The sequence below is a fragment of the Corvus hawaiiensis genome, chromosome 1 (genome assembly GCF_020740725.1).
Source record: "Corvus hawaiiensis isolate bCorHaw1 chromosome 1, bCorHaw1.pri.cur, whole genome shotgun sequence".
Lineage (NCBI taxonomy): Eukaryota > Metazoa > Chordata > Aves > Passeriformes > Corvidae > Corvus > Corvus hawaiiensis.
Genome location: NC_063213.1, coordinates 45612511 through 45625987, shown reverse-complemented (window position 1 = coordinate 45625987; position 13477 = coordinate 45612511). Strand labels below are relative to the sequence as shown.

At 38.8% G+C, this 13477-nt stretch overlaps 1 protein-coding gene across 6 annotated transcripts in view; it reads left to right on the top strand.

Moving 5' to 3' along the window:
• Positions 1-13477, top strand: part of CREB5 (cAMP responsive element binding protein 5) — a 258082-nt gene that overhangs the window by 38431 nt on the left and 206174 nt on the right. For 5 of the 6 annotated variants that reach the window (XR_007203422.1, XR_007203428.1, XM_048302755.1 and 2 more), the window contains 2 exons: positions 4131-4202; positions 7383-7476. The exons of the other annotated variant lie outside the window; for it this stretch is intronic. Coding sequence is in view for 3 of the 5 variants with exons in the window: in XM_048302737.1 (XP_048158694.1) it covers positions 4131-4202; positions 7383-7476 (166 nt within the window). In the remaining 2 variants the exon portion in view is untranslated. The remainder of the gene's footprint in view (positions 1-4130; positions 4203-7382; positions 7477-13477) is intronic. 6 annotated transcript variants of the gene reach the window in all.

The following is a 13477-nucleotide window of genomic DNA, read 5'->3' as shown; positions in this document are numbered from 1 at the left end:
AGTGTGGCAGTAAGATTACTGCTGAGTTTAAAAAGAGGGAGAGAGAGACAGAAAGGAGTATGATTTCTTGGTGTTATATGTAAGAACTGTTTTTCTGGTTCAGAAAAGATGATCCTGGGCTCTGCAAAGTCTCCTTGAGGAGCCTGAGGACATGGGGTACTTCCCTCTGGATGCTGCTGAGAGGAGATGTAGTTTGTTGCTGTGTTCTGAGGGTGGTTTTGTTTCTTCTGTTTGCTTTTATTTCTTTGTTATGTTCTTGCATTCCTCACTGTGGGCTTCAGTTTTATTAATTATAATAAAAACTTTTTAGAAGTATCTTATACAAAAATCAAGGAGGAGAAGAAAATCATGGCTTGCTGCAGAACTTACTTGTTTCTCTTCCACATGACGTGGCTTGGAGAAGACTTTCTCTTGTATTTTTATTTATTTCTTTTTATAATTAGAATACCTTAACTTCTCCTGAGCAGAGTGATATTTCAGGAGAATGGCAGGCTACAACAGCATAGCAGATTTCCTCACTTAGATATTCTGCCAATAAGGCTCTTTACGTGGTCACAATAGGGCAATAAATGCTGACAGATGTTGTTAACATGTCTATTAAAATTCAGCCCCCTTTTCTGCTGGATTATACACGCATGGCTATTGTTAATAATATCAGAACTAATGCTGACGTATCAATAATAGTGTTCGCTTTTATTTATAATCCTTGATTGTTTCTTCAAAAAGGTCACAAAGTTGCAATAAATTAAGCTATTGATAACAGAAGCAAAAAATTCAGACTGGAGTAATTTTTTAGCTTTACAGTCATCATAGATTTGTCTGATATTCTTCATGTGCATTAATTGCAGCACTTACAGGTAGTACTACAAGAGTTGCATGAGTGTAACTTGGATTTTTAAGATCCCAAAGGCTAATAAGCTCCCTAATTTAGATGGAAAGGCTGCTGTGATTTATTTTTATTAGGTGAAGTCAAAATGTTGCCATTGGTTGTGTTATTTCCTTCCTTCACCTGCACACAGTGTGGAAAAAGAAGACGTGGATTGTGTGGCCCAGCAACACACGAGACATGTGAAGGGAAGTGTGTGCCAGAGGCTGTGTGCAGCTGTCTGAGCTGAAGGATGGGAGATGCGTGCCCCCATCCTAAGAAGGATGCCATGCAAGCTGTGCTATAGACAACCAGAACACCTCTGTGCTGAAAGCCCCCATCCTGCTGCAAACCTGGGGTGAGGCCCTGTGTTGCTGGTGCATCTGCAGCTCTTGCAGAGTTCAGTGGGATTGAGGCATGCTGAGGTTCACACTCACAGCCCAGACTTTCAGCTGCTTGTTTCTGGTCAACATTCAAGAATAAAGCATATGGAATTACTGCCATATGATAACCAAGCACCAGACACTCTCAAAAAGTGTAGGCAGCAGGCAACTTCTTTCACTCATTTACTGTTGTAAGAGAGTCAATAGCACCATAGCCTCAACTGCAGCGATTGCATCACATATAAACACCAATTCTGCATGGTGCAATTTGTCTTGAGGGCACCTTACTACCTGGTGACATGTTATATGGGTCAAGTTCTGCTAGACAGCACCTTGGAGTGCAGGTGGTATAGCCATTCTGGATTATTACTCGTTTTATGTTTAGCATCTGCAAAGAATGATTCTCATGGAAACAAGCAATTGCTTGTACATTTGTGGAAAACAATTTGATGGTGAATCTGACTCCTTTTCCAGGTATTGAGAGTAAACACCAAATCCATGTTTTCTTAGAGCTGATTTCCTGGAGCTGATCCCCATGCTCAAGATTCTAGTCCTCATCTAGTATGTTATTTTGGTACTTAGTCCATGCTTATCCACCTAGATAACCCTAAGAATCATTTAATCGTTATCAGAGCATGTGCTGTTGGATTCAGGGACTAAAGGTCAAGCTCAGGGTGAGGAAGGAAGACTTAGACTTGCAATACTCAATAAGAAATCAAACCCCAGATAATTCCTGGTATTGTTTTGAAATTCACTTGGACACTTGGGACCAGAATTGTAACTATCTTGTTTTCTTTAACTGAGTCTCATCTGTTGTTTTGCTATTGAAAATGCTGTTGTTACTGTCCCCTGAGGAAGGGAAAAAGGGGTAACAGAAACCTTTGGCAGTGCTTCAGTTGCAATTGAGATATTAAATAAAGCCTTTCATTATCCATGCGTAGCTTCTTTTTTTTTCTTTCCTTGAAAAGGAGAAAGTTATCTGTAGGAAAGACAACATCCCTGGGGTCACATCCCATAAATAGAGGTGGATTTAAAAATCTAACTTAGCTGGAGGTTTTGATTTTGTTTTTTGCGGGGGTTTGTTTTTCTAGTCAGTTATCTCTCTGCTGCTTGTTTCTTTCAGACAGGCTAGTGTAATTCAGAGTATTTTTATGGCTTCATTTCTGAAGAGCTTGTCTATGCACAGTCTGGAACTGAAATAACTGAAATTAGAAGTAATTTAACACCTTTAGTTATTTTAGTATGCGAATATACTCTTTCATTTCTGATTATGAGTATCCTATTTCAGTTTAACATAGCTGTAAGTTAAATCAAAACAGGATGTGAATAATCTTAAAGGAGTAAATTAGGTACAATTTTAGTTATTTCAGTTCTAGCCTTGTGTGGATACATAGGTTATGCCTGAGTTAGGGTTTTTCTTGACACCTGATTGTATTTGGTGCCATAAATCACTTGTCTCAGGCCAGATATTGGTAGAGATGCCCTCGTCAGGAAGACCAGTTGATGTTTATTATCACCTTTTGGGAGTAGTGCCCTTCTGGAGGTTGAAGGGGAAATAAAAGTAGAATCACTTCTGAATTCTGCTTCTAGGAGTCAGTGGAGTCAGATAGAGTGGAGATTTTTATGTCACAATTAGGAAAATATACTGTCAGGCTAATGTTGTCCACCAGAATGAATTTTAATTAAAAAGAAAATGTTATCATCCAGTGAAAATAATTGCTGCAAGTACGGGTCTGGCTGATGTACAGGTTAATGGTGTATTATACTATCAACTGTAAGCATGGTAAAGACACTGCTGATGATAGGAAGCAATGAACTGTAGTTTGAAAAAAATTCAGTGGGTTTGAGCAACTTTACCACCTGTCCTTCGGCAGATTTTCATAGTTTTAAAATCAAATTCTGCTCCTCCACCAAGATATTTCTCTTTGGTTCATGAAAAAATTACACAAATACAACACAGGTATTTTTCTAAGAGGGGCTGTGGTGAGGTTGAGTTTTAAGGGATTTCAGGGAATCTCTAAACATAAATCATCTGCTTTAAGATGGGTCAGCCACTAAATTCTAGCTGGTAAAAACAGTTGTACCAACAGGCTGAAAACATTTCCAAAATAAATGAATTATTTATTTTACTCCCTAGAATTCTACTATTTTTTTTTTTTCCTGTTCAGGGACACTGCCCTAATATTGACTCAAATTCAGCTGCATAACTGCATTCTGAGGGGGAATGTTTCACCCTTTGCTTTTATTCAAGACTCCGGAGCTTTCCCCCAGGGTTTAGTTCAAGGTTACAGGACTGGAACTGCTATGGGGAAGTGCAGTTTTAGACAAAACTTCACTTCTCAAGCTCCTGAGGCTCCTTTTAAAGGACGGGGCTGCACAGTTACCTTGCGTGTATAGAGAGCATGTATGTAATGTATTTAAGTTATTAATATCAGACAGTATGGATGCAGAACTTCAAAAAGTGGGCTCTTTCTCAGAAGTAACCTAGATGTCTGGTTTTAATGTTGTTCAGCAGGAACTAAAGGAGGAAAGGTGAAAACCTTTAATTCAAGATATTTCTGAGAAGACACGGTCTTATCTAATAACAACACTGAACATATGCTATTTTCTGAGGCAGATTTATGCTGTGAAAGCTGAACTTTTTTTCTTTCTTAAAAGTAAATTGGTGCTCAGGAAGGAGCAGTAAGAACTTAGACTGTGGGGACCCTGCTGAATATTAGCAAAATTAGTACTCTGAGTATGAAAGCTTTGTTCTGATCTGTTTGCGGAGTTTGAAATAAAAGCACAAACTACGATTTCTGTATGTTGCATGCATGTGTGAAGTTTAGAACGTATATATTCATAGGTTCCCTTTCTTTCCCCCTCCCCCTTTTAACATGTAGATTTATGAGGAATCAAAGATGAACTTGGAGCAGGAGAGGCCTTTTGTCTGCAGTGCCCCAGGCTGCTCACAGGTGAGTGGAGTCAGCGGTGATATTAATTGAGTCCTCAGCACTAGCTCTGGCTTGTATAATGCCTCCTGATATATTAACACATGTCTAATAATAATATGTGTGTCAGGGGTTTTTTGTTGTTTTTTTTTTTAAGACCTGCTCCCTCTCAGTTCTCTCCTTTCCCACAAGACATTATTATAAAATATTTCAAGAAAAAACAGCATCCAGTCAAAAGTGAGTTGGTACAAATGCTTCTCAAGCTGCTTCTGTGCCTTCTCTCATCCCAAAGCCTAATGTTTCAAGCCATGTATTGCAGATTTCTTTAGTGACTAACAAAAGACAACACACTAGGCAGGACACATTTATCTGTCTTCTGCTGAGATGTGTGGTGGAATATATTATGTTGCTATTGGATGCGGTAACCCTCCTGTTTTGTTTTGTTTTTTCTGTTTTAAATACTTAAATACAATGATATCTTATTAGCTGATATTTATTTATTTATTTTTTATCTTTAAGACATCTTCCTACTAAATATTTTCCATGGAAAATGCAGCCTGTAGATAAATTTTGCCCCAGGATGTACATTTCGGATTCCTGTCCTTTTGACTGGTGCTCTGCCATATGTCTCTATGGGCAAAACCTGAACAGTAACATTAGATGTTTAATGGGCTTAAAAAACCCTGAAGTGACAAGGATTTTACCTGCTGAGATTTGAACTGGGTTTTGTGTGGTTTTTTTCAGTGATTTTGCAGTGGTGAGGGAAGTTCCCCTACATGCATTGATGAGGGAAGTTCCATGTGTGGCACTTCTGACCCTAATTTGTTTTAGTGACAAAAGTTTGTGAGTAAAATCTTCAGGCAAGGGCGTCTTTTGGGCTTTTGCCACAGGCTTCCGGTATGCATCTGTGTCAAGTTATTTAGCTTACCCATTTCCCAGTCCTCCTCTCTTAATTAGTGAATCTTTCCCTGTTTCAGCTGTATGTTGAGAGTTTTCAGCTGGCTAATATATTTACAACTCTTTAGGTTCTTCTGGCAGAAGGATGGGTGACTGTTAATGAAGTGTAAGTGTTGATTTTGCCAAGAGCTGAAATAAGGAGAGGGAGAAGCCTTTGGTCCAATTTACAACTGGCTGAGTGGCTTTGCTGTTTCACTAAGTGGGAGTTTTTCTATGGGAAGCAGAGTGCATCTTTTGGATTGCCCCTCAGGCTGAGAATATGTCCCTTTAGATCTCCACATGCAGAGTTAAACTTTCACCGGTCTGTCACAGAGGTAGAATGGAAGTATTTGAGTTTAATTGTCACGATATATTTACCTTTTTGATGAAACTAAATTCCTCTGAAATCAGTGGACTTGAGTGTTTTCATGTCAACTCCTAATTAATTTCCTCAGTGAAGGAGAAGCTGATCCAAACAAGCTTTTTTAGGTGTTCAGAGAGCAAGTTTGGTTGCATGCTGTTACAATTTGGAAAGATGAACAATGTAAGTGTGACTTCCATCTTAAAAAACTTTTAACCTCCCATTTCCCAACATGACCTCTGTTTGTTATAAATGAGGACTTGACATAAGTCAAGCCATAATGCAGAGCTGCTATCCAGCTAAGCTGGCTGGGGACAGGCTTCTCTCTTGGCCCGTGCAGATGTGTGCTGAGGGCTGACGGAGTCAACCTTCTACACGAGGAAGAAAGTAGACTTAGAAAAAAAGACAGAGAAGTCTGGGCTGGAGGAACAGTTTCTCCTCTGTTGCCCCATGCCCTGTTTAAGCTGGCTGATTTAATCCCAAAGATAGAGCATGGCATCCATGAAGGAAAATCCTTTTCCAAGAGAAATAAATGTGGGGTTTTTTTTTCCCCCTCACGATTTCATTGAGCAAAGTCTTTCTCAGATATTCCCTTTGTTCTTAACATAAATTCCTAGTGCTGCATTTCTTCCAGATGAGTAAGCAGAGAACCAGGATTTCACAGTGAGGAAATGGTCTTTGGGATTTCTTTATTTTTCAGGGTGTTTTTTTTTTTCCCCAGAGAATTCAATTTCATTATTTATGCTGTATTGTCTATGGGCTTAGAGAGATTCTCAGAAGGTGTAACATATGGCAGTTATTTATACTGTAGCCACAAGCAAAGTCACTTAGCCAAGAGTATACTGTGTTGAAAGCATTAGGTCCCTTTAACACTGTTGTTGCCATTTATTTCATCTCTTATGTACCTGTTGCTTTAAAAAGCTGCTTTAATTTTTTTTTTTTCTCAAGCCTTGGTGATACAACTTTTGGCTTTTGCTAGTCCTGAAATAACCCAGTGGAAACCATTTCGGTAGCAAAGGTCTGTGTATGCACATTCTGGTGAGGGAAACTTCACAGAACCAGTCTGCTCTTTGAGCCCAAATGTGCAAGTGCTTGAACATTTATTCAAGCTTGTCTCTTCTTTGTTTTGTTCAAAAGAAGCTGTTTCTTGTAGAAGTCTGCTATCAGACTCTAAAACAAACGTGGCACACTGATTAGTTTCTTAAAAAAACATCTCTCCACCTTCTCTGCTTGACAAATGGAAAGAATTTGATTTAGTATCATAAAGGGTCATTACTAGTTGCTATAAAACTGTGCACCGTTGCATTGCCACTTCAAATTAAGTCACAGTATCAGATATTTCCAAAATTAAAGACGTGTTTTGCCTGAATACTTTTGGGTAGAGAAAAGCTGGCTTATTTAATTATTTTTATAGCTGTTCATCAGATATATGTTGCAGAAAGACACAAAAGGAGAAAAATCCAGTAAAGTGATTTAAGATTTGCCTCATTACTTAGCATTTGCCGTGGGCTAAGAGCACACAGAAGAGCAGTTATCGCAGATCCTCAGGCACGTGGTGACTTGTGAGGCTGTGGTAGCTGGAGTGGGTGTCTGAGACCCTTAGAATCTAAAACTTGGACTGTAACTTTTTCCAAGCAATTGCACAACACCTTAAGGTTTGTCAGCCCAGAGTGCACGGCAGCATATCTGTTTCTAAATCGAGTACAGCTATTTGTTACTCATACTCAGTTGTATTTTCAAATATTCTGTTTCCTGTGCCATTTGGACACATTTCTAGCTGGATAAATTTCTTTCTCTCTCTCATTTTTGAAATTCTGTCCAATGCCAAAAGTTTATTAGAGAATTAAATTCTTCTTTTTTTCTTTTTTTTCTCTCTTCCTCTCTCTCTTTCTGTGTTTGCCTGACAGCGTTTTCCAACAGAGGATCATCTGATGATTCACAGGCACAAACATGAAATGACTTTGAAGTTTCCTTCAATAAAAACAGATAATATGTTATCAGGTAAGAAGACATGAATTCAAGAGTTAAGATAACTATTCAGATGATGTTGAAAGGATGACTCCTATTGGAAAGCTACTGGCAAAATGCCTCCAAGATTGGTTTTTGAAAGCCCCAGCTCCAATTAAATAACTAGCAGAGATGGAATAAGCTAGAAAGCATATCTTTGAACAAGAAGACAATTGCCATTCTTCTGCCTTCATACAAGTTTGCCATGAGAGGGAAAGAAATCACCGAACCTCAGCCACGCTGACAGCTCTATCATTGATTCCCAGTGAAATATAGGCACTTAAGTGCATGTCACTTGGGAGCCCAGCAGTGAGAGTGTTAATGAAGTGTGTTTGTGCTGTTGCTGTAAGACTTGCTATTGAAGCTGGACAGACTCGCTTCAGCAGCTGGAAGAGGCCACATTGTATGAGCCACCGGTATGGTGACTCCAGAACTGCCCACTGTAAATAGCCATAACCAGAAAGGTAAACCAGTGGGTAATACCCAGTACCCTTTGCCCATCTCTCTCTGCACTTTCCCCTTCATAAGTAGGGGTTATTTGGTATTAGGTGCAATTGTACCCTTTAGTTTCTTGAGTAGTATTTTTCTTATGCACGCTTTTTTTGTACTCTTTTCTGTGTAACCACATATCAATGGCTTGCTGGCCTTCAGACAGTGCTGAGTAAGATCAAGCTAGCCCTTCATTTTACTTCTTTCCTCTCCTATTCCCTTTCCTATTGTTTATTCTTTGGGCTACAGTAATGGACTATTTAGAATAGCATCTCTAGAATTTTTCAGGTTTCAAAGTAATGGTAGAAAAGCCCCCCTATAATGCGTATGTGTGTGTGGATGTTCAGCAGTGTTTGATATTTGTCTTTTACAATGGCCTTCTTCAAGGTAAATCGTGCCATTTGAGATGAAAATGGGTCATTAAAGGGACTCCAGCAGACTAACTCTTTTATGGTTAAACTGTTTCCCTTTTTATGAAAATCATAATTAAGTAAGAATGGCTTACACATCTTTGATTTAGGCCTTTGTTAGCTTGTTTGTTTTTTGTTGGGACTTTAGTAGCCAATGAGAAATTAGACAGACTTTTTCCCAAATAGAATTTATTTTGCTTTTACATTTTAAAATGCCATAGTGGACTAAGTTTAGAAAGAAACAGTACACAGTTTTGAAGAGTAGGTCTTTAAAGTGCCTGAATGCCAGCTATGCCCACAGAAGCCCATGTTTGCAAGCACAAATGGGAAAAAGCTGCTTTTGCATTTGGCTGTGTCCTTTGGTGAAGACATCTGTGCTGTGGACACATTCACCCTGTGCAAGTGCTGGCTTTTGTTAAAACTTTCTGTTTGGCAAGATTTTTGTTGGAGTGCAGTTTCTAAGGAATCTGTTCTGTCATCAGGAGTCCCCTGAGCAGAGTAGCTCCATTTATGTTTGTTAACTTCTAAGATTGAGCTGTCCTGCTCCTTGCAACGGGTTGCTTTCCCAAGCAAAAAGAATGATTTTTCATTCAGCTCTACCACTGGTACTGGGCCCCCTAAACCTGCAGTTAGCCAACTGTACATACTAATGCAGAATTTTCTGGCCAGAAAGACTCTGAGATTGCTTCTAAGGGATGTATTCTTTGAGGTTTGTGTATGAAGATCTTCCATAGTAGCGAAAGAGTAAAAAGCTGCATGTGTTCTTGAAGACTGTGGTCAGTGTGCCTGACCGTAATGGCCTGGCAACTTGGTTCTGTTGTGTATTGATTCCTCTTTTTGTGTTTGTTTGCTGGATTTATTTGGCATTTTGCAGTCCTTACTCTGGAAGCATAATAGATCATCTACTCTCTGCAGGAAGACATTGAAAAATAGTTGTTTCATTACCCACCAAAACCCTGGGGAAATCTAAATACCTTAAAGTTTAAGATGTTTTATTCTTAGATTTCATAATGAAAAATTAATGATATATGGGGAAAAGAGATAGACTTTTCTCTTAAACATTTGTCTTCATGTCTTCCTTGTTTTTTGCATGTTTGCTCATTTCACTTTTTTTAAAAAATTGTTCCTGTCATCAGTAGGTTCAAAAAATTGCAGCAGCAATTGCCCTGTAATAAGCCAGGTGCAGTGCTAGCTGTTTTTTTCCCTCTTTCTCCTAAGCTGCCTAGAAGTCAGACTTTCTAATTTTTTTTCCAGTGTGTTGTATACTATCTTTTAATTTGTTGTGTATGATCCATTTATTATTAGCAATTAGTCATGAAAAATAACACACTGTATGCTTTCAGGCAGACATTAGAAATATCTACTCTGTTTACAGAGGTAGCTTAATCCCCAGTCTGGGTACACTGTAATATCAGTAATATTTAACATACATTAAACACGTTTTCTATAAACTGTTCCTGGAACCAGGCCCTGAAACTGTTGGTCTTGTACAAGACATCTTGGAAACTAAGCAAAATATGGCTTGGGAAGAAGGAACTTGCTTTTAGTGTGAAATCTGTGTTGGGGTCTGAAATGTCAGCTTCTAAGGGAGAAGTAAATTTATGTTATATGTGAAGTTATATGTTGTTGTGTAGGTGGGGTCAGTGTCTAATAAGCAATGGCTCATGACCTGATTGCAACTAGTGGTGCTGTGCTGGTTTATCAATCAGCTGCTCTCCAGGAGTTTCCATGTTATCAGCTAGCTCCACTATGTTTTCTACCATTTTTTTCGTTCTGGCTTAAGAGGAACAAGTTGTATTAAATCGGGTGAACCAATCTCTTGAACCAATTTGGAAACTCCAGATACCTACGTACACTAAACAGCTTTCTGTTCTCTGACTGTATAAACGGAAGGAAAATCCACTAGAGGCATTGTATTAAAATGCAAGTGATACTTTTGTTGAGCAACTTTACAATACAATTTTGTCTTTTAAAATGAATGTTATTTGTTCCTCTTAGTTGTAGGTTTGTTAAAAAGTCTTGTTAAGAGTATGGATAAAGAGTCATTGATGTTTTCCATTTCCATCTTTCCAGACAAAAAAGAGCTATTTGAGATAACACAGAATATTTTATGTAAGTTTTGCATGCTAGTCATTGTTGCAGGCAAGTTTGTAGTTAAATTGACTGAAATAGACGTCAACCCTTTGCTGTTGTGCTACGTGAACAGTGTTTGCATTGCTTTGAAACTCTGTAGTTGGTTGTGTGACAAAGCTTTTGCATTTAAACACCAAAATATTAATGTCTGTGGAATAGATTGTTTCCTCTGGAGAAATACTAAAAGCCCTGTGGAACTGAACTATGGGAGCTGAGGATTATCTACATAGAAACCTTTTTTCCTTCCTCATTCTGTTTACTTAAACCAAATCCTCTAGTTTTGGTGATAAAGCCCACTGTGGAGGTAGAGACAGTTTTTTGTAGACAAAAAAAGTGCTTGTAATAAAGGTAGTGGAAATGTATTCCTTTTTCCAGGTAATGCCTGTATCAGTGAGGTAATTTACATCACCCTTGGTTGCCTTAATTTTTTCTTCCTTGTAGTTTACACAGAGAGGTTTATCTAGGCATGAATTTTGAGGAGTGCAAAATGATTTGATATAAGGACTAATACTGTGGTTTGTTTTCTTGCTTACTTCTGTGTCCTTCACTTTATCAAAAATGAAATGAAACATCTTCTAACATTTACTGGTCAGGTTCAGAGTGACCAAAAGACTTGAAAAATTAGTTGTACCCAATATGTGTATCGCCTCAGGGAAGTCCAACCAGTGCTTTAAACACTACATATTTAAGCAGTAAAGTTCTTGGTAGCCCTCATCTGGGTGGGAGCAGTTTCACCCCGTATGTCTGGGTGCACTTCTTCCTCTCCTCTTTCTCCACCTGTTTGATGTGTTATGATGTTGAGCTCCTCAGTGCACTTGGGTAGAAACCTGTGAAATCAATGAAGAAACCCTTCTGAATTTCTCAGGACATTCCTCTGTCTTTGTGGCTGCTTGATGGGCAGCCCTTCAAACTTCTGTGCTAGCTCCTTTATTCTGACTTTGTTATCATTGTATGAAAGTACAACATGGCTAACTGTATAACTTCAATGGAGCCCACAGCTGAACAAGCCAAATGTCTATTATTGTTGCACATCAGACTAAACAAAAATTTTTTTTTTAAAGAGAAATGAAGAATCAAGTTACAAACTTTGGAGCTGTGCTGTTAGGTATCTTTTACCAAATCAGAATTTGAATATTTTTTTTTTTCTCAAAATGCAAGCTTGTTTCACATAAGTGTCCTTTGGTTCTCCAGGGCTTTTTTAAACTGGTCTCAAGCTTTAAAGTTTTCTCTTTTGTTTTGAGGGATGAAACTCAGCAATTCAAGGTAGTTTAACAAAATACATTCTGGATGAATCAAGTAAGTTTCTGTATAGCAAGCTAATGTTGTGTTTCCTGAGCTGTTTTGAAAACAATATATTGAGACTGAGTGTCCTTTCTGAGACTATTATTTCAATCCCCACACCTCCAAACGAACAAACAACAACAAAGAAACCCCCATGCATTTCCAAACATAGTGAGTACATAATGGAATCTTTTGACTTTGCTGAAGACTTCAAGTTCTCCATTGCTTTACAGAGCATATTTTTTTTAATGAATCTGAAAAATCAGGGATTACTTCAGACATTGAGGACAGAATTTCAAAAGTCAGCAACCAAAACACACACAGTATATGAGATTCTGGTCAGAATATGATCGCTGAGTGCATCTGAACTATTTTCCTGTAAGATACAGAAGGTTAACTTGGGATCTGCACAGGCGAGATCATTTGGACTTGCTCTGGGGCTTACATACTGTCTATTTACATATTTGAGGCTTATTTAAACTTAATGTTTCTTGCAGCCTATCTGGTGATGACTGTGTCTTCAGAGAGGCTGATTATTCCCCTGAGTGATAGGCTGAACAATATTTTTATTGCCTAGTCTGAAGCTTGACAAAATCTGCGTTCAAGCTGGTGATAAAGTTGAGATAGAAATAACTTCCTAAGTAATTATCAGATGACAGGTTTACCTATGAAGTGATAGTTGGCTACAGGTAGATGCCTCAAAGGACAGTAAACTAGTTCTTGAGGATGGAACTAGCTGAGGATGGAAAGATTTTTACATGTTGAGCAATGGGACTGCGTTGGGATAGCTGATCAGTATAAGAGGCAGGTATCTAGGGTTAACCTAGATAAACCTGTATCCCAAGCTGCCAATTCAAAATACAGCTTGTGACATTAAAGTCCTGGGTTATGTGAGTAGCAGTGTGCCTGCAGAACAGCTTCCTACGTAACGTGTGTCCTCAGCAGGAATGCTGAGAGTGGTGCTAACTCTGTCTGAGTTCTGGTCCAGATGGGTCTGGCTCATCCAGTTGCTCAAGTGCAACAAATCAGAGCCCTGTTCTCAATGAGTCTGCAATAGTTGTGGGCGCTGGTGATAGCAACAAAAGCTTTGTTTGTACCAACAGGGAACAGTGAGGTCAGGCACAAGCTGTTGGAACTATTAATGCATTTTTAAGTGCTGAGAATTAGGAATATTTTATTAATTCTGGGAGACCTGATTTTGTAGCTTATGTTAGGGTCTCTTTGTGATACTGTTCCCAATTAAAACACAAAAGCTTGCCTAATTTAGGTAAAAGAATTCCTGTGGTGTTGAGAGTAATTTCTCCTACTAATTTGCCCACATCCTAAAGGAGAACTGGTTTCCAGAGGCAAAATAGTTGGTTGCTCAGGAGCAAAGCAAGCTCACTAGACTTGGTAGCCTTGAAATCCTGAAACCAATGAGCGCAGTGTATGTGCAGAGTAACTACTTTACCGCACAGGGTCTCAACATTTTAAAGTCTGGATCTTCTGGACTTCTGGTTTCTTTGAATGTAGAAGGCTGAAGTATTAGAGCTAGAAAGGCAGGTCTTGTTTTACATCTGACTGAGCTGACTTCCAGAAGGTCTGTGGATGGAGTTTAGGCTGGCTGGTTGGTGGTGTTCCTTCCTCAGTTGGAAGAAACAAGGGGCTGTCTGTTTTAACAAAATCTTGGTGTGAATTCCTGC